Here is a 25969-nt window from a genome sequence, read left to right on the forward strand (position 1 = left end):
ATGCATGCTAACTCACTGTTTAAAATTTTAGCACTCAGCACCCAGAATTTACCTTTGTCATAGGACAGCAGCTCCCACCGTCAACAGCTGGGTCTCATGATGGAACAGGTTTAATTGTGCAAATTACGTGACATGTTCTTAGCACTAACTATGGAACTGAATGTACAAGAACACGGTGTCAGCTTACATGTTTTGCTTGTACTTTTTCCTGGTTACACAGTTATTTTGAATTGGATAGATGGATTACTGAGAGCTAAATGTATTTCAGAGTAGAGCTGCAAAGCTCAGCGAACTACTCAGGATCTTAAGTAAATGATCTAAAATAAGTAATGTAGGCTTTTTAGTTTCTTAGTATGAAAAAGGTGGAGGAATACAAAAAAGGCCTTGTTATGAAATGAAACAGGAAATGATTCCATTGAAAAGGAAGAGGTGCTGTTTACATGCTCACAACACTTAACAAAGTGTACTCACATATTTGTTTTGTCTCTCCTTTTTTTGATTTTGCACAAACTTCAAATCAGATTCCAACATCTGACATATATTTTATTATCCTCTATCCTGATGTAGTTCCACCAGGTTATAGTTCTATCTGTTGCTAGATTAGGTCCTCCAAGACAGAAAGCATCAATAAGTCCAAGCCAAGCACGAAGCACACAGTAACTCCTCAATGCAGCTGCTGAAAAGAGTCCATTGAGCTAACTGAAGCTCCTGTGGACAACACTGACTCAGGTCACAGGAAGAAAGGGTCATTCTTTCTGTCCTTATGTTGGACCCAGGGAAAAGCCAGCTCAAAAGTATTAAAATATGTGCTATAATTAAATTTAATAGTCTTCACAAAACATACATTATCTTAATGCTTAAAATAAAGGAGTATCTGTTGAACAGCAGGAAACATACATATATATACATGAATTTATAAACCCTCATTTACTTAGACATTTATATGTATGTCTACATGTACATATATTTATAGTATACATGAACATTGTATGCTGCCTCCCATTCTGAAAGTCATCAAAAGAAATTTGACTTCAACAAAATGTGTAATGACTAATACATTGAATCGTATTTTTAATAGGCATTAGTCTTGCAATCAACACTTATATGACACAAAATGTATCTATATGTTTTTATTACATATAGAAAAAATGCTTACATTTTCATTACCTGTGGAAAAAATAGACTCACAATTGGGGTTTCATGCCACTTTCTCCCTTTCCTAAACCAAATGAGTCATCTTTTTACCACTTCATGTATCATAAGTATGTCTTACAGGGATATACAATAGGTAATACAATCCTATTATATTGCTCAATGATTAACAACACAGCCATTAGGCTGGGGAGATGGCACATTGGGTAAGCACATACTGTGCAAGCGTGAGGGCCCGAGTTTGAATTTCTAGAACCCATGTTAACAGTAGCATGTCTGTAAGCTCAGTGCTCCTGCCACACAATGGAAGGCAGAGACAGGGGAGTTCCTGGAAGTGTGTGTGTCAGCCAGCCAGGCTTATGAAACAGCAAACAAAAAACGAGAGACTTTAATGTCCAACGAAATGGTTGGCAGGGAAAGTTACCTGAGCTTGTCCTCTGAGCTCTGCATGTGCTCGGACAAGCAGTGTTTCATTGGCTCCCTCCCTTCCTCCCTGCCCAGGTTAGGTAAAATCAACTTCAAAGCAAAATGCAGAGCTTGTTCCAGGAATTGTTTCCCACTGCTCTGTTTTTAATGTAAGACCCAAATTGTAAAGAATTTACAAACATACTAGTTTATGAGAGATGAAAATGATAGACTTGAATCCATTTGAACTCACTGACAAAAAAGGCCACCCCCTCACTGGCTGCAAAGCTACAGGAAAGCCTATGATCATTGTAGGAAAGACACACACAGGGGCCCTCAAGGTGGACGGACTGAACAGTTTTGAGGCAGGCTCTGCAGATGAGCTTGATGCTACCAATCTGCTCAGAGTCTTCTATCCTTAAAAAGACTGTTTTGGTAAAATTATGATATGTTTTATACAAAACTGTGTCATTTTAAGCAGCAGCACTTCTTATAACTGCTAGGCAGGACACTCAGTTAATCAGCTGGGAGGAAATGTCTAGCTAGCTTCAACGTCTATGTTTCATGTTAACAGATTTAGTTTTACTATTCAATTAACATGCAAGCTTCAAGCTGTAATCTGCAATGTCTCTCCCTTTGCTTCCAAGTCGACTCCTGAAGAATTGTCCATGATCACTGCCTACATTTCTCTTTCTTGAATATTTCTCTGACTCTCCAAGTTCCTTGCTGCCCTGAGGCAGTCCCTTCTTTGAGGATCACCCATGCCTGTTCTTTTAGAGAATGGACATATATCTTATCAAACATACCAACTATAGTTAAATCAATCAAGTGAAGTAATGCACTTCAAAGTGTTTGTTAGATTCCCAAGCACTATATGAGAAGGATTGTACGGTGCTTTCATGCTCCAATAATCAAACAAACTTTTCCTTTGAAACAGCCTAATTCCCTGTGTTAGTTTGCTTCTATAACCTGACCTCTGATACCCGAGTTGACTCTTAGTAGCTACAGACCTGAGCTAGGGAGATGGCTCAGTGGGGAAAGTTCTTGCTGCACAAGCATAAGGATCTGCATTAAGATCCCCAGCACCCATATAAAATTCAGGTGCAGTGTTTATGACCCCAACACTGGGGGTGGGGAGATAGAGACAGGTAGATCCTTGGAGACAATCTAGCTAAAAGGGTAATCCCTAGTATGAGTGAGAGATCCGGTCTCAAAAGACGTCTTAACATCATCTCTGGCTTCCACATGTGCCCACATAGGCAAGCAACCTACATAGGCAATCATACATGCATACACACATGTACCACACATACACTAATAATTTAAAAAACACAGCTCTTCTCAAGTAAATTCACTGTTCATTATATATGAATAAATATAGGTTCCAAACCTATATGTCCAATCAGCTATTGGAAATTTTACCTACTATTTGAGAATTTCCACTACTATGCAATCCCTCCTAAATTTTCCGTCCCCCAGTGCCCATGATCTGATGATCCTTTATGAGTCTGTATATGTCATTTTTGGCCCTGATGCTATTTTCCCCCCAGTGACCCCCCAAAACTTCCTTATCCATCCTGCCAGCAAGGTCTATAACAAACTCCATCTTCCCAGATATGAAAAGCTAAATATGTCCCCACACAATCCATTCTCTGCAAACTCTGGCCTCCTCAGGAGCTATTATATATTGTGAAGGTTTAGCTAACTGGTAGATGTCTGAAGGATGGTGCTCAATAAAAATTCACTGCATTGATTCCTGCTTACGTTATTATTATTGACAATTAAACGTATTGAAGAGGTGATTTGACACTCCAGGAAAGTTCTTCATTATCTCTTAAATGGAGTTATTAGTGATTTGCAAGTTCAGTAAAACCAGAACAGTCGAGACCTGATAACTAATTTATATTTTATTTATAAACCTTATTCATTTATAATTTATAATACATTTATACATTGACAAATAATTGTAGCTTAGAAATAACACATAAAATAGATGAAATGAAAACTATAGCTAAATTTTGTATCTAATTTATAGTAGAAAACAGCTAGTTCTATCGAATTATGCATGAAGAAACAAGAATAGGGAATAACAAGAATGTGCATCATTGGCAAAAGGAAAGATAAGATACACTCGCGTCTTTTCAAACGGCCTTTGAGGCCTCTATCTCTAAAGCTGGTTCATTTGTCCTCTGACTTGCCGATAAACTTGAACCTCTGGACCCGCTCCAAGACTGTCTTGTGTCCCGAAGTCTCACTTGCAGGCTATGAGGTCAGCCACTATAGTCCACCCTCCTTCTGGGGTTACACTGAAACTGAAACTACCTTAAGAAGAGGGAGGGACAGGACTTTTTCCAGGGCCTTTGTCCTGTGGAAGTCGCTTTGTTTTAGCATAGTATGAAACTTGCCAAAATCTCTACCTGAAGAAAAAATGAACTAAGATTAGTAGTGTCATGAGGTTGGCCTAGATCTTTGGTTTTTAAACCCTGCCTGTGTCCTGCAATCACCTGGGGTATTTTAAGAAAACATCCCTACTTGATCACATCACTCAGATGCTATGATGTACTTGGTTAGAAATTATTTATGTGCATTGATTATCCCAGGTGCTATAACAAAATACCATAGTCTTGGTGGCTAAAACAACAGGTATTTCAGTTCTGTTTTTGTTGTTGTTTGTTGTTGTTGTTGTTGTTTTGAGACAGGGTCACCCTGTAGTCCCAGATGTCTTAGAACTCAGTATGTAGACTAGACTGGACTTGATCTCATAGAGACTCACCTGCCTCTACCACCTGAGTGCTAGGATTAAAGGCATGTGTCATCAGGCCTGGCCTCTGGCCTCTTACAGTTTTGAAAAGCTGCAAAGTCCAACATTGAGGGACTGAGAGATTTGATTTTTGATGAAAACTTTCTGCCTTGCAGATGACTGTCTTATGCTGTGTTTCCACAGGGGGGAAAAGGCAATAATTCCAGTTATGACAGCTTGAACCTCCTGACCTATCTACAAAGGCCTCATCATCTCCAGATACCTCTGTTTTAACAGGGATTCAACACAGACTTCTGGAGGGGAAGCACACACTCAACCCATAACACCAGGCAAGTCCATGCAACCAGGACCGAGAACTCCTGACCTTGTCAAGGCCTGTCAACATTTTTTCAGGGACACATACATGTACATAACGATATTATCTACATGCTTCTCAGTGACGTCCTGATGGCTCCTATGAGTAGATGTTGATTTTGTACAACTCTGTGTGACAGGAGACAACTTTAAATGTCCTAGTCAAGAAACTATGTAGATGAAAATCGGTGACAATTTAGCTACAGAAATTAATTTTAATCAAATGATGACAGGAACATCAAGAAGGTTACTTGTATCTGCCCAGCATTTTCTCAGAATGTATTTGGGACTCTTGTGGGAAACATGATCTCTTCTTTAAAAGGTCACTTTGTTTAAAGAACAGTTTTTCGGGGTTGGAGAGGTAGCTCAGCAGTTAAGAACACTGACTGTTCTTGCAGAAGACCCAGGTTCAATTCCCAGCACCCACATGGCAGCTAACAACTGTCTATAACTCTAGTTCCAGGGGATCCGACAGCCTCTTCTGACCTTAAGGGCATTGCAAGACATGGGTGCACTTACCTACATGCAGGCACTACACCCATATACAAAAATTAAAAATAATAAATAAAAAAATATTTAAAAGAACAGTTTTTCATTTATTCCTAGTCAATATATTGACTTAATCAGCAAAGAAAAGCCCTAGTATCAAGATCCAAGTTTAGGTCAGGTAGCAACAGCAAAGGAACATAAAATTATGGAATAAATGCTAAGGAGAAAGGCAAAAGAGAGGACAGAATGATTCTCAAGAATGGAAGCTACCTGTAGCCTAGTCATGCTTACAATCCTTTCACCAAACACCCTTCTTCATACTAATAAATCATTTTTTTCAAATACATAAGAACAAATTTCCAAAGAAACTTATAAAATGTATGTCTTCTTAATGTACACATGAAATGACTCATGCTGATTCAATCAGACCAGAAATTTCACATTAACCAAGACCCCTAATAACTGAGATTATTTTAATATCTATGAGTAAATATCTGAAGGACTAAAAGGCAATCAGCCCATTTTAACATACTGAAATTTCTAGCAGCATCTGTTAACCCATACTTTAAAATTTATTCTAACTACCAAGCCCTCCAAATTATATTAACAAAGTAAAAATATTTTTACTAATGACATTAAATAACATCAATTTCCTCCCTATCAAACTCTTCATCAAGATGCTGAGGAAATGCTCCAAGTTTATTTGATTATTTTAAATACATGCTCAAGGGAAGTGAAGAGAAAGGAGGAAATTTTTTTTTTAAGTAGGGAGGTACTAGCACTCAGGAGACATAGATAGGGGCAGATGTCTGTGAGTTCAAGGCCAGCTCACTGCAAAGTGAGTTCCGGGCCAGCTGGGGCTACAGGGAGACCCTGACTCAAAAAGACCAAAAAAAAAAAAACCAAAAAAACAAAAACAAAAACAAAAAAAAAGGAGGGAGGGAGAGAGGGAAAGAAGGGAGGAGGAGGTTAGTAAGAACATCAGGCAAACAGCATAACAAAAGAGCAAATTTCCTTAATTTCTGCTTTTGATCCTTGTGAGGATGTCTAACCTGCCCCAAGCTTCATCACCCGTAAATTCAGCTCCATTCAAATATTCACTGAGCACAGGCTATGAGTAGGGCTAAGTTGGGTGCTACACTTCATCTCTAGGAGTCAGTAAAACTCCAGAAACACACCCTTCCCAAGATCCCACTGTGCTTCCCATCCTTTTCTTTCTTTGTTTTGTGTTCAGAATTGTCTTGTGCCACCAATTGTTCATTATTTATTTGACTAGAGAGGATTTATTCAATACTATGGCTTTTCACTGATGGAAAATACTGTCCTGTGGATTCAAGATCCTTCATTTTTTATTACTGACCACCCTTTATCTCTCTTGCCCTCTCCTCCCTAGCAAATGAGCAGCACACTCACTGGCTTCATGTCCTGAGTCCCTGTGACATATCCAAGTTCACTGATGTCAACTCATCCACAATTAAATGCTCACTCAAGACCATTCCTACAGTATTAATCATAGGAGTTTTATTTTTTATACATAGTGTCTGGGTCTAGATGATTCTTAGAAGCATTTCTGAGAGAACCAATGAAAGTAATGTTCTGGTGCCAAAATGGCATTACTGCTGAACAGGTCAGAGTATTTAAATGCTGAGCAAACTCTTAGCTTAGGATCAGAATCCAAAGAAAGACCAACAGAAATTGATTGAGCTCAATAGCAAAAGGCTAACACTGTGTGAGAAGATTCATGGTATCCTCTCTCTAAGATTAAGCATGTCCTCTAGGTGCTAAGTCTAAGAAGCCAATTATGAATGCCATGCAGCCTTTGTCCCTATGAAGAAGCTGGTCCAGTGGGGGAGACAGAAGGATGTATTGTAAAACAATATAGTGTATGATAAGACAAGTTATGGAAAATGTGCTGTGCTAGCAATCACTCACACACAAACCACCAGCTGTTCAATCCCAGTTTATAAGGGTCACAAAGTCACCTTTCTTCACCTACTGCTGTTGTACTAATGTCTCTGGGATGTCTGTATAGGTGATGTATTGCAGTCTAGAAAAAACTATCATGTATCAGTACTTCAAATAATTTTAATAACTTTCTGTAATGAGTTGACAGTTTTTCTTAAAGATGACCAATTGTTGCTTTCTATGATGTTTTTATTGTTGTCCTAAAGCAGTGATGTTCCATGAATTTTTTTGTATGTGGAGGGAGGTATGCCTGTTACACACATTGTCCAGGTGTGGGTGTGGAGGTCCAAGGATAACCTCAGATGTCATTACTCAAGCACCACCCACCTTTTGAGACTGGACCTCTCTTTGGCCTGGAGCTTTTCCAAGTAGACTAGACTGGCTGAATAGAAGCTCCAGGGATTCACCTGTCTCTGCCTCTCATCTTGACAGCACTAGGATTACAGGCACGTGCTTGCATATCTGGCTTTTACAAAGGCGGTGGGAATCTGAATTCAGGCCCTCATGCTTTCAAGGCAATTGCTTTCCATCTGTGCCATCTCCCCATCCCTGTTCAGTGTATTTTCCAAGTGATGGGAATGCTCTGTGTCCACACTGCCCTTTGTGTGTGTGTGTGTGTGTGTGTGTGTGTGTGTATAGTCTAATATATATATTAGAACTATAAATTGCCCCTTTCACTATTAGTATTGTTGGTGGAGTGAGAAACATTTTAAAATACTTGAGAGTTAACATATTACAGATAATTGGAAAAATCAGTTTCTTTCAACAGGTTGTGAATGGAAAAATGTATCTTAAAGTTTTGGTTTTTCAATTATGGGGACTGATTTATTTTCTGGCTTTTGTTATTGTTTTGAGACATGGTTTTAGTTTGCAGAACACAGTGTTGGCTTGGAACTCATTATGTAGCTTGAATTGACCTTGAATTCACAGCAATCCTCCAGCCTCAGCTTCTCAAGTGTTGGGATCATAGTCATAAAAGTGAGATTTTTAGGTCTTCAGTGTGGGGATTGAATCAGATTGGCTGAATTGCATGAGAGTCAGGACTCAGTGGTTACACACTGCTGACCTCTCAGTCTGAGTAGACATCAGCAATGGAAATGAGTAAGTTGTTAGAGTAGCCTGGGCAGGCTGCTATCACTATAGGACCATAAGCATCTGTCACAATTTCAAGATGGTGTTGAGCACAGGAGTACTGTTACCTAAAAAAATAATAAACATGTTTAAATTTTTAAAAATAAAACAAAATATAATATGGGAACACACAAAAAAGTCACAAGGGCATCTTAAAAAAGCAAGCAGAACTGAAAGGCAGAGTTCCATCCAGTGGAAGTTAGTAAATTCCAACAGGAAATGGATATTCCAAGTGAAAACAGAAGAAGCAGGACCTGGTGGTGCCTGCCTGTTATACCAGTCTTGCCAGGTGGCGGCAGAAAGATTAATTCAAGGTTGTCTTTGGCTACAAAGCAAACTTGAAGCCAGCCTAGGCAACATGAGATCTTGTCTTTAAAAAAAATCCGTAGTCAGAAGAAACAAAGACTGACCAGGCAGCGTGATGCCAGACACATTGTTTGACTTCTCTACATCTGTGTCTTCATCTGCAGAACATTAGATGGGGAAAAGGAAATGAGAAAATGGACAGATGCTCCCAGGGACTGCAGCAGGTAAATACATTAATCAGTAAAGCAAAAAGCTCATCCTCTCCACCAAACCCTTCCTTCAGACAGAGGTGTCCATTTCCAGGCCACAGTCTGAGATGTCATCAGAGTAGCACTCAGTCCCAGCTCTTAGGGCAGACGCCACTCAGCTCTCCAGCTATGGGGAATGGGGAAACAGCTTGTGCACCCAGAAGAACCTGAATTTTTTTTTGCCAGAAGCAAAATTCTCACAACATAAAAAATTTAAGCAATATCCTTACTCTCTAGTGCAGACCTGAGAGCAGGTATGAATTCACCGATGGATCGATTTTCCCTGGTGAGAGCCACCATGCTTTGCAGAGAGGGAGATGCAAAGCACAGGCTGGTCTCAAGATCATGCTTATTAAAGGCAATGGATTTTATGAGTAGAGATACTTATTATTTGGGGTAAACATGAGTAATTTACCTTTGTTGTATGATTTTCTGAAGAGGACAAATTGACCTAACTGAGAGTAACAATGGATGGAAGCCACTGGCTCCAAACCCATAATGCCTGTAGTCATCAATTCCCCCAGGGGTCTTAGGTATGACGCATTGTTTTGTTTGTTCATTTTTCTCTTTATTGATTCTTTGAGAATTTCACACACTGCATTTTGATCATATTCAGAAGCCTCTCCCCTCTGCTTTCAGATCCACCCCGACCTCCTACCCCTCACTTCATGCCCTCTATTATTTTTCCTTAAGCCTTATCAAATCTAATTTGTACTGCCCAAACAGTCTTGGCTGCAGGTCTAGCCTCACAAAATGGTCAACCTAACCAGAATATGATACATTTTTTTAAATATTTTTTTTAATTTTATGTGTATGAGTGTATTGCCTGCATGTAAGTGAGTGCACCCATGTTGTGCAATGCCACGGAGGTCAGAAGAGGGTTTTGGATTCCCCTGGAACTGGAGTTAAGGACGGTTCGTAGCCGCCATGTGGGTGCTGGGAATCAAAGCCTGGTCCTCTGCAAGAGCAGTCAGTGCACTTAACTGCCATCTCTCCAGCCCCGAGTATGATGCATTTTCAATGTGGCTCCTTCATCAGAAAGACATGACTAGGTAGTTTAGAACCAGATTCATTACACATTTAATGACAGTATGTCTATGAAATTTGAGTACCATACAGCACTTCAACTCAGTTCAGAGATCTTGAGGTCTCATGAGTGGGGGGGGGGGGATGATTCCTCAAAGGTTTTTCAAGTATCTCACTCTCTTCCATGACCCACAGTCCAGCTTCCTTATGAGAAAGCCAATGGACTTATCTGCCTGATTCAAACCATCAGGATACTTGGGACACAAAAGTAATACTGTCCTGATGACAAAGATGTTCTTAGGTGTAAGCAATGAATACTTTAGTGAACGATGTGTTCCTGGATAAGGGTTAAAATGGCAGTCTAATGCTCAAACTGTATCAGAGTGGTCACTCCACATAGTACCCTCCGCCAGTCCTCAGACCTCTACTAAGTACCTGTTATGGGTGACAGTGTAGCTGGACAGTTCCCAGGACACTGAAGATGAGTAAACACACCTACAAGCACTGATATATGTGTGAAGGGAGAAAGAATCACAGGAGGACTGAGTTTTTCATGTGTAGATAGTGTGCCTCAGTTTCCCCAATACACCACACCAAGATCTGTATGTCCATCCCACTTGAGGTTGCTAGTGTTCCCAAGTCAGCCTGTTGGCAGCAATGCCAAAGGCCAACTTTATTGAAATGATGTGGGATTCAAAAACAATCATTTTTAGTCTCACAAAAAAACAACACACACTTTAGTTCCAGTTCATGGGCTTAGATTCAATGTTTATACAGAAACTTGCAATAGTCAAACAATAAATTCAATCCTTTTTCCCTTAAATTTTGTTTTTAAAGGAGTTAAAATGTCTGGTGCTAGAGAGATGGCTTAGCAGTAAAGAGCACTAGCTATTCTTGCAGAAGACCTAGGTTCGAATCCCAGCACCCACATGAAGGCTAACAACTGTCTGTAACTCCAGTTCCAGGGGATCCAAGGCCCTCTTCTGTTCTCTGTGGGCACTGCATGACAAAGGTGCACTTACACACATGCAGGCATAACACTCATACTCATAAAAACATAAAAATAAATAAAAATTTTAAAAAGAGTTAAAATGGTCAATAAGCCCAAATTTATGTAACCCTAAACAGACTATAATACTGACTTACTGAGGGAAAATAGAAACCAACAACTTTGAAATGTGTTATTTGCACACAATGGAATACTATTTAGTCATAAAAAGGAATGAGGTGCTATTCCATTTATGACAAGAGTAAACTTTGAGAACATCATGCTAAGTGAACAAAGCCAGACTTAAAAGGCTGCATGCTGCATGATTCCATTCAGATAAAATTTCCAGAACAGGCACATCTATAGAGACAGAAAGTAGATCAGGAGAATAGGAAATGACAGGTAATATGCATGGACAGATGATTATAGCAACCTGGGTTAGATACCAGGGAAGGCACATGGCTTTGAGAGTATACTAAATATCACCCAGCTGTACACTTTAAACAGATAAATTGTATGACAATTGATTATTCTCAATTAAAACATTCCTAATGTACACTAGGCATACTCTTGATGAGGTACAAAGCAATATTGTAATTTGCTTCCTTAATACAGTGAAATTTACTTAAAAATGATTAAAGTATTAAGAGAACCTGGCTTTGTTGTTAAACCATCTATAACCAGAATATGGAACTGTAAATTCAACAGGTGTGTGCTTGAAAAGCACTTTAAATAACATCTTTCTGACTTCACAACTCCAAGTTTTCAGAGCCAGGCAAACCTAGGGAGTCTCAGGCTCACCTCACTGTGCACATGCATCAGCCAGCCCAGCCCGGAGCGCTTTCAGGAGGCTTTGGAAATTTGAGTTATGTCAATGAATGTGTCAGTGACAGGCAATCATCACCACAGTGGCGACACAATTCTCATTAGTCAGACCTGGGAATGACTTCAGCTTGCAAAGACCATGGCGCCCTGAGCAGCGCCATCCATCGGATGAAAATTCAAGATTAATATATCTCTTACTATGAACAATCTACAATGTAAAAAGCCAGATGATCGGGCTGATAAGAGCTAAGCAGGTACGCTCACAGACGGAGAGACGCACTTTGTAATTTAAAGATTAAGGACTCCAAACCACACTTAACATTCTGTCCTGGTTAAAAAAATCCCCATTTAGAATTGAGGGTGGAGGGGAGGGGACAGACCCACTACAGCTTTCTGTAATAAAATAATTAAAAAAAAATAAAGAACCTCAATTTCCTCACTTTTTTTTAAATTTATTTTTTCCTGACTCGGAAACTACTGGAAACCTAAAACTACATCCCAGATTATGTAAACTGGCGATTGCAGAGAGCAACATCCATTTCACTTGTGTTTAAGGAGGAAGGCCAGCGGTGAAAGCCAGCTGGATCCCAGGCCAACCCATCACTTGCAGCCCTCCTCTCTGGCCCGGGGGAGCGGGGGTCAGGGGGTGTGGGGAGTTGAATGTAGATAGGGATTTTGATTGAAACTTTTTTTTAAAGTCTGGACTTGAGCGTGCCTAAATTGAAAGCATAGAACCACAGAAAAGTCGGGTCGGTGCTGTGCACCGTAGCTTCCAGGTACGTCGCTTAACTCCCGTCAGACACGTGTATTTTCCCTTCAAGTCTCAGTACAAATAAATGCGTGTGGAGGTCGCAGCCCCTCGTCACCTCTGTACTATTTTCCTTATTCTTCATCTTAAGTGGGACGACAAGGCTATTTCCACAGTGTGCAACAGGGAGAAGGGGAGCACGCGGGCTGGCACCCTGACTCCGCGGCCACCGGGTTCCGGGGGCCCCGGCAGGTGGCGGCAGCACAGCCCGCGCGAGTGACACCTTGGGATCCGGGGTGACCCTCCCTTCTCCCTCCTGGTGCCTCCCCAGCTGCGGACGGGTCCCGCGCGGCAGCCCAGCCGAGGTCCTGTCACTCACCCAGGCGACACACGCAGAGCAGCTGGACGCCCGTGAGGAAGCGCGGCAGGATTCGCATCTCCAGCCGGATGCGCGGCCCCTCGCCGGCCGCCGGGATGCAGGTCCGGGTGGAGAGGGTGGGGACGCCGACTCTGGGGACGAGGGTGACCAGCCAGGGTCTGGGTGAACGAGCGACAGAAAGAGAGAGAGAGAGAGAGAGAGAGAGAGAGAGAGAGAGAGAGAGAGAGAGAGAGAGACGGGAAAGAGGAGAGAGAGAAGAGGAGAGAGGAGGACGATGCTGCGGGCGGCGGAGATGGATCCCTGGCTACGCGCCGGGTTGCGGCGGGCGGGACGCTGTCCTCTCCTGCGCTGGCAGCGGCAGCGGAGGTCTGAGCGCTTGGGGCTGGGCGTGCGCGGGGATGCGGGAACGCGCTCAGGGCTGGGCACGCGCGAAAGTGCGGAGACGCGCTCGGGGGGGGGGCTGGGCGCGCGCTGGGGCGGGGCCGGGGACGCAGGGGCGCGCGCGGCTGGGCCCGGGGCGGGGGCAGGCGCGCGGCTGGGCCAGGGTCGGGAGCAGGCGGAGGGGCGAGGGCTGGAGGAGGGGCGTGGCTGATCCCGGCTGGTCCCGGTCCCTGTGCCGGTGGAGGTGTCTCCAGTTCTGGAGTGAGTGGATCCAGCTGGGGTTTAGGATCTTGATGGAGAAAAGGGTCTCTTCATTAAGAGTTTTTCATCCCTTGGGAAGACACAAGAGGAGGCCGGACTCCCCAGTTGTCCCGCACAGCTGGGGGACTGACCTTTGAGCTTCTCCCTTGGGAAAGTCTTTCAAAAAAAAATTTTTCCCCTCTCTGGAGATGCCAAGAAAGTCCCATCAGAAGGGGGTGAGGGCTCCTGGGGGGTAGACAATTAACAAGTAACTGAAGTAGTTCCAGACCCCATTACAAGGAAGACAGTTAACTCCACTAATCTCCAGCCTTTGTTGTGACAGGTCCATCCCGAGATGACCCTTCCCTGGACCCCAATCACACTGCATGCTGTGCACAGCTGTAGGGAACTTGCAACACTGCTGTGGACCCAAGTGCCTCTTTACACTGGGTGCTCTTGCAGGAAGAGTTTTTAATTAGTTGATTGAAGAATACACAAAAGAAATATAATGCACACCTTGTGCTGCCTCAGAGCTGGGCACGTCAATTGCTTGTTTCTATGGTGGTGTCTGTATTTGCAGAGAGACTGTAAGAGCTATACCCTCAGTTCCCGACACAGTAGGGGAAATATTCAATAGGTGTTCCTGAACTGTTTGCTGAATTAAGCTGAAATCCGTATGAAAGGATGGCAACTTAAAGTGGTGACAGTGTGACCCAACAACCTAAATACACCCAGTCTTGAGTATTCTTGAGATTTTCATATACATGGTATCTTTTAGCTTTCGATACGTTTTGTACTAAGAGACCCAATTTGGAGCCTTTTAAGAGTCCTATCTAAAGGCACAGAAAACCAAGTACTGGAATTATCCCTGGTGCTCTTCTGCGCAGTTTGAAGCATGTATCCGTACAGCATGTATTCCTGCTGTGTTCCGTTACTGTCTCAAAGCCGTCGCTGTAGCTTTATAAGATTCAAAGAATGCTTGTTGCATACCAAGTGGAGTTCCGAGGAGTCTGTTTCAGCGGTTACCACCAGTTCTCACAGAATTCCCACAGCCTCTGAACACTCGGCTCAGTGTGCAGAGCTAACGGTGCAGTTTGTTATCGTGATGTAGAATGCACTGGAGTCATGTAATTACAGGTTTTGGAATTGGAGTGTTTGTTTAGGAACATATCAATATTAAGACGTTGATCCTTGATCCTGTTCTTCCCATGCATAGACCTTGAAATGTCACACATCTTGTAAGATTTTAATGGGGACTGACAGTTTCCACACAGGAAGACTTTGAATACTTTTGCTAAGGCAACAACAGATGTGTATATCCGCCAGAAATGAACTGAAAGTTCAGAGAAATGTGTATTAAATGTGGGCTGGAGTTCCGGGAGATGTATAGTTATGTATGGAAGTGTAACAGGGAAGTATCAATGGGGACAAAAAGATGTCACGTGTTTTTTGTCACATGTCATATGTCACAAGTGTTATGAAATCCACTTGAGCAGACTGCAAAGTTCATGCAATGGCAAGCCTTGATTTTTTTGGTGGAGAAACATGTCCCTGAAAACTAAGCCATTTCATCGGGATGCTAACACTCAGGGAAACACAAAAGGAACTTCAACTATATAAAGAATCTGGGCCTACAAGATGGCTCAGAGGGTGACGACACTGTTGACCTGAGTTCCATGCCCTGGTCCCACATTGGAAGGTAAGAACCCACTTCTACTCCTCTCTCTTACTCACATGCTGTGGCATACCCCGCCCTAGAAAAAAAATAAACATAAAAAATATAAAAAGCTAAGTTTACACAGAGGAAATGTAGGGTAGTGTAATAGATCCCAATTATTAAGGCTATTCTACTGCCCTGGAAGAATAGCCCGCAATAACAACAGCCACTCTGTTAGATCCTCCTTTGTTGACCCTATTAAAAAGGTACTTCAGTAGTCTTTATTAAAGTAGGATCACCAGACAAAGGCACAGTTGAAACTAAGATTTCTTCAGAAGAGAGGTGAACCTATGGTCCTTGATAATTCAGTTTCATGGTTAAGATAATTGCCAAGACACAAAAGCCACTGGAAGAGGGCAGTCTACTGCACTGAGGTTTGTATGTGGAACAGAATGTACCAGTTCTCCAGACTGAGGAACAGTAGAAAATTGACCTGGAAAAACAGCTGAACCATGTTATAATTCTGATAGTTCTGAGGAATGATGGTGGTGTTGGAAGTTGAGGTCCTTGAAAAGTAGGTCACTGAAACAGCCCAGCTGTGGGAGAACAGAAGACATCAAAAGAGCAAGGGTGTCAGAGCCGTGCTGTATCACGTTTCCCAGTTTCTGACATTTACCTTGGTGAAATAGATTCAGTTCATTATCATCTGCGTATGCCCCTGGAGGATATTGTATAAACCTAAGCTCCAGGAACTTTATCAGTCTCAGGATCTACCATTTAATGTGAAAAGTTGAAACGGAGAGAAGGGATCAGGCCATCAGGACCCACCAGGGTAAGGACTATTTCTGGAGGGAGATAATGATTATTTAACTGAGGACTACCAAGTATTTCAAGACTCAGAATTTTCATAGAGGGAAGAGACTTTGGGTTTCTGTTTTATATTTTCTTGTTCACATACATTTGCTCATTCAACACACTTCTGCACTTTGTGTCTACTATGTATCATGGACTGCTAAGGATGAGTGTCACCATCTCTATCACAGACTCACAGTCTAACTGATGAGAAAAATATTGCCACCAGAAAATGTCTTTGCATACTCTGGTAGGTAAAACAGAAGGTATCCAGATAAATTCAAATGTCAACTGATGAATAATTTTAGTGTGCTGCAATGTATTATATTTAATGAAGAATTTCAGCATAATGAAACATCTTTTTTACTACAAAGAGATCATTAGTGTACTCTCATTGAATACTTGTAGCATACTTCTAATTTTTTTAACTTATTGCTTATCTGAAATTCAAATTAAAGAAAATATTCTGCATTTTATTTACTAAATGAGATAATTCTAACTTGGTATATCTTAAAATTGATTTCAAGATTGTTCATTTGCAGTTATGAAATTTACATGGTCTCCAGATTTCCATAAGTTAAATTTCTTCTTTACCTTTCTTTCTTTTTTGAAACAGGCTCTCCCTACAGCCATAGCTGGCATGGAACTCAATACGTAGACCAGGCTGGCTTCAGCCTCACAGAGATCTGCCTGCCTCTGCTTCCTGAGTGCTGGATTAAAGAAGTGCACCATCCCCAGTTTATGATTCTTTACTCCACAAATTATTCCCCAAATGTCTCTTAACTTGGATACAGGTAAATGTGACTGTGGGAAATCAGATACTTGCTCTGCTTAATGCTTAAATTCAATGAAGTGCCATGATACTATAGAAAATTGTATACTCACTAAAGAAAATGTAAGAATAAAGGGATGGAAAATATCTGTGCCCGCTACATCATGACAGGAACAAGTCATCTTTGTTTGGTTCCTAGAATGTATTGCTTCTTGTTATCCATTGCCATTAAAATATCTATTTCAGGAAAAACAGTAAGTGAATCAATAAATGTCTGCAGGCTAATAAAGTAATAGTTATTTCTTTAGAAGAATATAGCTTTTGTAATTAAATGATTTTTTTCAGAAGCAAATCTCATTTTACATGAACTGTGTGCTTTAGATTATGAGAATAGATTTACCTTGTGTTTTGCACCTTGCAAATTTTGTTCCCATCTGGTTGTCACAATGGCATCTAGTTAGTATTCTTGTAATATAGTGAATTTTTGGAAAGCACCAAAGAGAATTTCTCTTTCTGCAGCTGAATCAGAAATTTTGTTTGGATTTGCCTAATAGTTAACTTCTATTTACTTCCCTGGGCTTTGTATCTTTCCTTCCAGTTACTCTCAGGAGTATAGTTGGATAGCCTGCTAAGTCTTTATCAGGGTATCCTTGAGAACTCTAGGACTGAGAGGGATTTGGCCCCCTGAGCCCATCTGAAGGAGGCAGAATTGTGATTGAGAGGAAAGTCTGGCATGTTACTCACTGATCCTATCAGTGTCTTGTCATGACTCTATAAAATAATTCAGACTAAACTTAAGATATTGAGGCCTAGAGAGATGGCTCAGTGGTTAAAAGCACTGGCTGCTCTTGCAGAGGAACATGGTTCGGGTCCCAGCACTCACATGGCAGATGGCTAACAACTGTGATCAACTCCAGTTCTAGTGTATCCAACGCTCTCTTCTGATCTCCATGGACATTGCATGACATGGGTGTGCTTACATACATACAGGCATAACACTCATACACATAAAAATAGGATATTCAAAGTATGTAATTCAGTGAGAAAATTGTATCAATGAACACAGAAAGACTGACTCCTTTTTTCAACCTCAGGAATATTTGGCCTCCTAGAGATTTAGGTTAATTTTTTCTTTGGGTTTGAATAGAACAATCTTTTGTATTTATATATTTTAAACTTAAAACAGTGGTAGAAAAATAACCACAAGCTTTAAAATCTATTAGTGGTGGGAAGTTACTTAAAGTCCAGTTTTTCTCTCTTACAAAGAAAGCATTATCAGGGATGGAGGGATGGCTCACCTGTTAAGAGCAATGGCTTGTTCAATTCCCAGCACCCACATGGCGGCTAATGACTGTCCATAACTCCAGTTCTAACTCCAGTTCCAGGGGATCTTACACTCTCTTCGAGCCTCTGTGGGTACTGCACAACATAGGTGTACTTATACACATGCAGCCAATACACTTGTACATGCAAAATAAATGTAATAATAATAAAAGAAAGCATCATCATAAAGAGCCTAAATCTTGTCTGAGTCAACTGCAACCAGGCGTGCAACCAACAGAAGCCTATTTCCCACAGTCCTGGAGGCTGGGAAGTCCAGGATCAAAGCACTAGTAGACTGGGTGTATGGTGAGGTCCAATTACTGGTTCATTTGTGACTTACTTCTTCCTTCAGCCTCTCATGGCTGAAGGAAAAGGTCATTCTCTGGGGCTCCATTTATTAGGGCACTAAGCCCATTCAGGAAGGGTCATTCTCATGACTTAATCATCTCCCAAAGAATCCACCTCCAAAATCTCCATAATGGAGAATGGATTTCGATATATGAATTAATAGGAAACAACCTTTCACTCTGTAGAGGTCTCTTAAACATCTGATTTGTTAATGATGCTTTTTTTGGTTTGAAATTTCTCATTTTCTGGTGGATACATACATTTTGTGTGTTTTTAAAATTAAAAGTATTAAGAATCTTTCTGAGCCTCACTTTATCATGAACAAAACATTTTACTTGATTAATCTCCTTTAAAATGATTTTGAATTTTTACAATAGATTTAAATTTGTAAAAACTATTTTTCATTTTATGTATATGAGTGTTATATCTGTATGTAAGCTCACATGTGTCATGCAGTGCCTAAAGAGTACAGAAGACAGCATTGGATGCCCTGGAACTGGAGTTACAGATGGTTGTTAGCTGCCATGTGGGTGCTGGGATTCAACCAGGGTCTTCTACAAGACAGCCAGTGCTCTTAATCAGAGTCATCTCTCCAGCCCCCATAGATTTTAGTTTTGACAACAGTTTTAAGCACAAGTTGAGTGACTGCATATAAAATACAGAGTTCCCATATAGTCTCTGTTCCCAGAGGGACACAGTCTCCCCATTATCACCATCTCAGTGGTACATGTGTGGTAACTGATGAACTGACATGAACACATCATAATTATCTCAAATCCATAACTTGCATTAAGGTTTGCTATTGGTGTTGTACACATAGATTTCAACAAAAGCGTAATTACATATGATAGATTCATAGATAGGTACTTGGAAAAATGATAGCTAGATAACAGATATAAATGATATAGTGTCACTCAATAATCTCATTTTCCTAAAAAATCCTCTGTGCTTTCACAGCCCCTGATCATTTTTTACCTGTCCTAAAAATTTCACTTTTTTAAAGTGTCATATAGTTGAACATTATACAATTTGTACCTCTCTAGATGGCTTTCTTTCTTTTAGCAATGTCCAATTAAGTTACCTCCACATCTTCATAGCATGGTAGCTCATTTCTTTTCAACACTAAGTAATATTGCAGTGTCTGTCCACACTGAGGTCTATTTGTCTATTTATCCCCTGAAGAGCATCATGATTACTCTTCTAGAAATTGTCAGCAAAGTAACTATAAGCATCTCTATGCAGATTTTTGTGTGGACATAAGCTTTCAACTCATTTGGGTAAATACCATGGAAGATGATTGATTGCCAAATTGTCTGAAAATTTTTAGTTTCATAAGAACCTGACAAATTGTCTTCTAAAATGGCTTTACCATTTTCAGCAGCAATGGATTAGAGTTCCAGCTGCCCTATTCTTCCCAGCACTTGGTGGTGTCAGTGTTCTGGCTGTTGACCATTGTTATAGGTAGATAGTGGCCTTTTATCATTGTTTCAATTTTCAATTTAGTAATGAGACATGACACTAAAACAGAATAGTCAGAAGAATTCCTGTGCATGCATTATCCATATTCTCCAGTCAATGTTTTACATTTATTATTCTTCCTATATTTTTCTTCTACATGCATGTATCAAACCTGCATCTAAAATCAAAAAAGTCTTTGAAAAACAGATGGACCGATCTAAATTGCTTTACCCACTACTCTTCTGGCAGTTTGCTTTGGTGGCTTCTTGACCTTATCAAGGGAGCTTTTGTCAATAGTAGAATACTATATTAAATGTTTAATTTATGATCATGTAAGAGAGGAATTAGTGAGCATCAGGAGCCATATCAGGCTACCTAAGAGTAGGTCATACTGGATTTATATTATTTGCTTAGAAAAGCTGCTCACAGGGGCCCAGAGAGATGTATCCGCAGTTAAGAGTACTGCCTGCTCTTGCAGAGAACCTGGGTTCTATTCCCAGCACCCACATGATGGCTAACAACCATCTGTAACTCCAGTTCCAGGGAAATTTGACACCCTCTTCTGCCCTCCATGGGCATCACACAACAGGGGTGCACTTTACATACATGCAGGCACTACACCCATACACCCATACATAAAATAAAAATAACAAAAAGAAAAGAAAAGAAAAGAAAAGAAAAGAAAAGAAAAGAAAAGCTGCTCACAGTTTGAACACGGTTCTTCCCAGGTATAGCTCTCCCCCTCCCCCTCCCATTCACCTTGTTTCTGGCTGTCTTCCCACAGTGTTCTGCCATTCATCCTTCTACACTTTGCTCAATGCTCAGTTTCAGAGGAAGTTTCCAAAATAAGTGTCTAATATGGACGACACGCCTGTAAATAGGACCCTGCATCTGTGACTGTTTCCAAAGATTTGACATATTATCTAGAAGAAATCAACTTGTTTTCACAGGGGAAGCTTTTACTCAAGGGTCTTAAACTAGTCCACAGTGTACTGTATTAATTGTTGGTTATATTAAGGTAATTATTGCATTGTATTTTAAGAGTGGGAGAGGTGAGTCCTCTTCCACACCTGCTGGTTGTAAGCTAATGTAAGCTTAGTGTTTGTATGCTATGCTACACATCCTACTTCCTCCTCCACACTCCTTCCCACCTCTCCTATGGAACCTGATGCTGGAATCATATTCTTCCTACAAGCTTAACTTAAACATCAATATTTGCTTGCTATTTAGGTCTTTGAGAAGTATCCAGAATGTTTTAAAATAAAAAGGAAATGTATAAAATTACTTTTGGAAATCAGGGGATGAGCATAGAATTGGATATTTGGAATGAAATGGGCTGTTCTTGGTATGAACATTCCTCATAAATAGCTATTCAGATTTTCTTATCTAAATTTAATTAAACATAACTCACAAGCACATTAAACAGTCCACTATATATGTATGCATTTATATATATATAACTATTTTAAGATATATAAATATATCTAGATACTTAGATACACAAATATAAATAAATACATATATATTAATTATTTTAGATAGCCTAGGTTGGTCACAAACTCACAGTCTTCCTGACTCAACCTCCCAAGGCTGGGAATATAGAAGTGTGCCAACCACATTTGGTTATACATTACATATTTTACCACATTAAGCTGTTATTTTCACCTGTGCATTTACCAAAAATATCCCTCTTTAACTACCATCCATTTGATTTAGAGACCCAAAGCAGTTTCCATATACTTATAAAAAGAATTTCTGTTTTCCTTCCATTCTAGATGAGTTCTCCATGCTTTTGATAAATACTGGTTCTTTGAAGCTTATCTGAATGGTCTGTCTCTTTTTGGGCCAGGGGCCTATCAACCCTCTCCATCCTTCATGTGTATTTATTTTCCTCAGCAAACAACCACCACGATATGCTTCCATAAAACTTCTCTTGATCTCACTTCTCATCATAGAAACCCCAGCGATACCTTTAGTCTTTCACAATTTTCTTTTAAGAACAGACTACGATCATTTTTGTCTACTTTTTTATCTTCTAATTTATCTTAAAACTGAAAAATTAGGTTTCTGCCATCAAAGTGGCCTTGAAAAGGTGAAAGGATTACTTCCTACTAGTTTTCATTGTACCATGCACCTAACGCTAAAATCTCCTCATTTTTCCAAATCTGGGCTTTCTGTAGCTCACATAACCTGAAAAGCCTCCTTAGCCCTTCTTCCCTCACCATCCATCTCATCAGTCACCAAATCAGTCAAGAGTTTATTCTTAAAATCCAAGCTATTGTTATCATTATTTCTTTTATGACCAGTGGACCTGGCATATGTTCAGTGTTCAATAAATGTTCAAATACATGAACTAATGCATCCAAGAAGAGAATCTGTAGAGCCAATACTGCCCACTCTTCTCTTGCCTGGTTATAACAATGTTCCAGCCAGTACTTTGGATGTATCTGTCATTTTCTAGACCTTAACTGACACCTCCAGACTATGAAAGATTCCTTTCTATTGATTTGGTTGCTTTAGGCAGGGTTGGGGGTGGAGTAACAGACACACTGTTCATGACCTATTTGTCTTGACTTGGAACATTGTGGGTTTAAAGTTGGGGTTCTTCAAGTCATAGTAAGGGCTAGAAGCCTAAACCAGCTCTAAGGTAGGTTGTTCTATTTTAATCTTAACCTCTTCCCTCCCCTCACAATAATTTCCTATTCTTCCTTTCAAAAAGAAGGCACCCAAATCTGGAGACTGCTTACTTTTCATGAAGGGTCCAGAACCAGCATTTGGTCTTTAGTTATTTAAATTTTTGAGAGTTAAGTAGAATTTCTATTTCTGGGACTTTGCAAAGTCCTGACATTTGCCACTAACCAATTTCCTTAAGCACGTACAGTTACTATATTATTTCTAGTTAGCTTTTCCTGTTCCTAAAATTACAAAGAGGAGCTCAGGAAGTCTACAGCTCTGAACTCTCTCATCCCTTTCACATGAAATAGAAAATGTAACACTGAGAAACTGGTATAAAGCAAGGTGCTAGAACAGTATGGACATTCTATTTTAACTCCTGTAATCATGGTAGTTATTTGTTCTAAGGCCATTGTGCATGATTGTGTTATCCTCACAGCAAACCTTTGATGAGGGTACCATTGCCATCTTCCCAATTGCTAGAGAATGGTGGCAGTATGATATGCTGAAAATAATATAGCTCCTATCAGATTGCACTTACCTCTCCTTGCAGATGTCTATGAGATCTAATACCAAATAATTCCTTTTCAGACTCTGACTAGGTGCCTTGTCTGGTGGAAACTTGTGCCTCTTTTGCTCCTCTAATACACAGTACATTTTAAAAAGTTGATCCAATGTCAAATATGAGTATCAGAAATGGTATGTGATATGAGAAATAAGGACCATTCCAAAAGTTCAAATGTGCTTTCTGATTACTATCATCCAAATACAATGATTATTATCCAGAAACGAATTTCTGGCTTGTGTTTCTAGTCAGGTATTCAAGTAGAGATATTTTGGAACATAATCCCTGAAAGAATCTAGAACATTAACATAGGAGAGTTGAGCAGAGACATCACCTCCCCAAGAATGAGTGGATGGTTCAGGCTTTGTCTAAAGCACTGCTTTACATCTAAGTCCACGGGCTGAGAGCAATCAAAAGAACAGACCAGTGAAAAACAAGTGCTATTAAAAGGTTCAGTGTGAGTGGGCCACTTCTCTTCAAAGTCAACAAAGAATATCTAAGACTCTTCCTTTGTGAAGAAAGTCACTGCTGAAAGTCACTGCATAGCAGACTGTATGGTTCTAAAATTCACAAAAGGACCCAGGAGGCTATAAGGGAATCATATTGCAGAAAAGAAATGAAAACATGATGTTAGGTATCACTGTATGTTTGCTGTAATTTTATAGTGAGAGCATTCTTCTTGATGACTGGTACCTTGGCATCCCACCTAACTCCTCTTGTAATCTGTTTTATTGACTTTTTTGTCAGCCCTAGCTCGTGCTAGACATTCTATACATGGTAGAGGAAAATGTAGCTTCTGCTCCTGGGGAGATAAAAAAAAGTCAGAGAATGTTTTAATTATACTTCAAGTTGGAACCAATTAGGACTGTTAATTACTACTTAGGACTTAGTTTCAGATTATCCTTTCCCAAGGAGGCCATGACCCTTACATTTTCAAACAAAAAAAGCCTTAAAAATGTTTTGTTTTGTTTTTTTAAGATTTTTTAAAAATTTAAGTGTTATGTGTATATGTATTCAGGTGCCTGTAGAGGCCAGAAGAGGGCATCGGATCTGCTGGAGCTGGAGTGACAGTGCTGATGCTAGGAACCAAATATGAGGTTCTGCTAGAGCCTTAAGTACTCTTAATCAGTGAGCCATCTCTCTAACTCCTAAAAGCTTTTTACCCGAAGACCAACTTTTACGCAAAGATCAAGTCTCTGCACCAAATAATCTGGACAATCTTTTGGAAGCCACTATGAAGTAGAATTACACTGGCGTCATAGTTAGCTTCAGTTGTCAACTTGGCACACCTGGGAAGAGGAAACCTCAATTATTGCCTCCATTGGATTGACTGTGGACATATCTGTGGAGCATTTTCTTAATTGCTAATTGATGTAGGAGGGCCCAGCTTACTGTGGGTGAAGCCATCCCTCAGCAGGCAAAACTGGACTGTAAAAGATAGTTGAGGAAAGTAAGCAGTGTCCCTCCAAAGTCTCTGCTTCAGTCCCAACTCCAGGTTCCTGCCTTGAGCTCCTGCTCTGGATTCCCTTGATAATAGACTATAACCTGTAAGCTGAAATAAACCCTTTTTACTCCCAAGTTATTTTTGGTCATGATATTTATTACAGCAAAAGAAAGCAAATCAGAACACCCAGATAGAGTCAGGTCTTGATACATAACTAAGGTAAAAAAGAAAGATATAAAAGATTAAATGATGACAGATGGTATCAGTGTACTAAAATATTATAAGAAACAGACTTTTAGGAGCTTCACATTAAGATAAGAAAATGCTAAATATTAAAACTACAATATGCAAAAAAAATCAATGAGATAAATTATATAAAGTTTATATTTATAGAGATAAGAAATATTAACAGCTAATGACAATGAAGATAAAGTACAAATATGTAAAGAATAAGTGGAAATTAATAAAAATAAATACATACATAAACAAGGGATGCACAAGGCACAGAAGTGACAAAAGATCAAAAGAAGACCAGCTTATAAAACCCCTAAGTATTCTAGAGCAAAGTTGTATAAAACACATAATAAGATAAGGTCATAAAAAGAAAATTCTAAGAAATTGAAAACAGTGAACATAATGGGAAAATCCCTGATCTTCCAGCAGATCCCTGATCTTCAACTGGCTACCCAGCGTGGGCTCACTTCTCAAGGTCCTCAAGACTGGGTAATCTGGGGACAATATCAACACCCTTGCTATTTTTTTCTGAGGCTTTCAGTATCTGGTCATTTTCTAAACTCTTACCCGGGAAACAACACATAACAAAAGTGATATTTCTCCTTTAATGTCTACAAACCCGGCCCAATATTTTTTGCATGTTAATTTCAGTCTCTCCCAAATCTCACAAATGAGATCATTTACTCATTTTACAGATGTTTTCCAAGGTTCCAAAAGTTTAGCGTTACTTAAAACAAACAAGTTGTTGTGGTAGCACTGGAGCTCAAGCTCCAGTCTCTCTGATCCCAGCATATCCTTTTTCCATAACTAGTCAGCCATAGGAAGCCATTTTTCCCACACAGCACTATTCAGTTCTGACCACATCACCTAGGGAGAACCTGCTGCTCAAGCTCAGTTAACAGTTTCTACTTGCATATAGTCCAGTGAAACCTATTCATAGCGTTTATGTCTATATAGCTTACTTACAGGTCTACTTAGAAATTATGATGTGAAGATCAATCAAGCTTCTTTAATGAAGGGATGCTTCCAATAAGGGCAAATTAAAAAAACAAAAAATATGGGAAAAAATACATCAGTCAGGATGGGCTAGGCTATGATGCAATAGTAAGGAAAATTGGATTTACATTGACTTCTTGTTGACTTGAGATCTGTAGTGAGTTTAGCTGACTCTGATTTCCTAGGGTAGATGTTTCATATATAGCTGATGAACAATCTAAAATAGCTATGAGTTTGGGGGCATGTTCT

General features: G+C 40.1%; 1 protein-coding gene across 6 annotated transcripts in view; it reads right to left on the bottom strand.

Annotated features, from left to right (window-relative positions):
• The window catches only part of Ptprz1 (protein tyrosine phosphatase receptor type Z1), a 193065-nt gene extending 179865 nt beyond the window's left edge, over positions 1 to 13200 (bottom strand). For all 6 annotated transcript variants that reach the window (XM_008828876.2, XM_008828878.2, XM_008828880.2 and 3 more), the window contains exon 1: positions 12778 to 13200. In XM_008828876.2, the coding sequence (XP_008827098.1) occupies positions 12778 to 12835 (58 nt within the window). In that variant the 5' untranslated portion in view covers positions 12836 to 13200. The remainder of the gene's footprint in view (positions 1 to 12777) is intronic.
• Positions 13201 to 25969: the final 12769 nt, after the last annotated feature.

This window comes from Nannospalax galili, unplaced genomic scaffold (assembly GCF_000622305.1).
Source record: "Nannospalax galili isolate Female #2095 unplaced genomic scaffold, S.galili_v1.0 scaffold413, whole genome shotgun sequence".
Lineage (NCBI taxonomy): Eukaryota > Metazoa > Chordata > Mammalia > Rodentia > Spalacidae > Nannospalax > Nannospalax galili.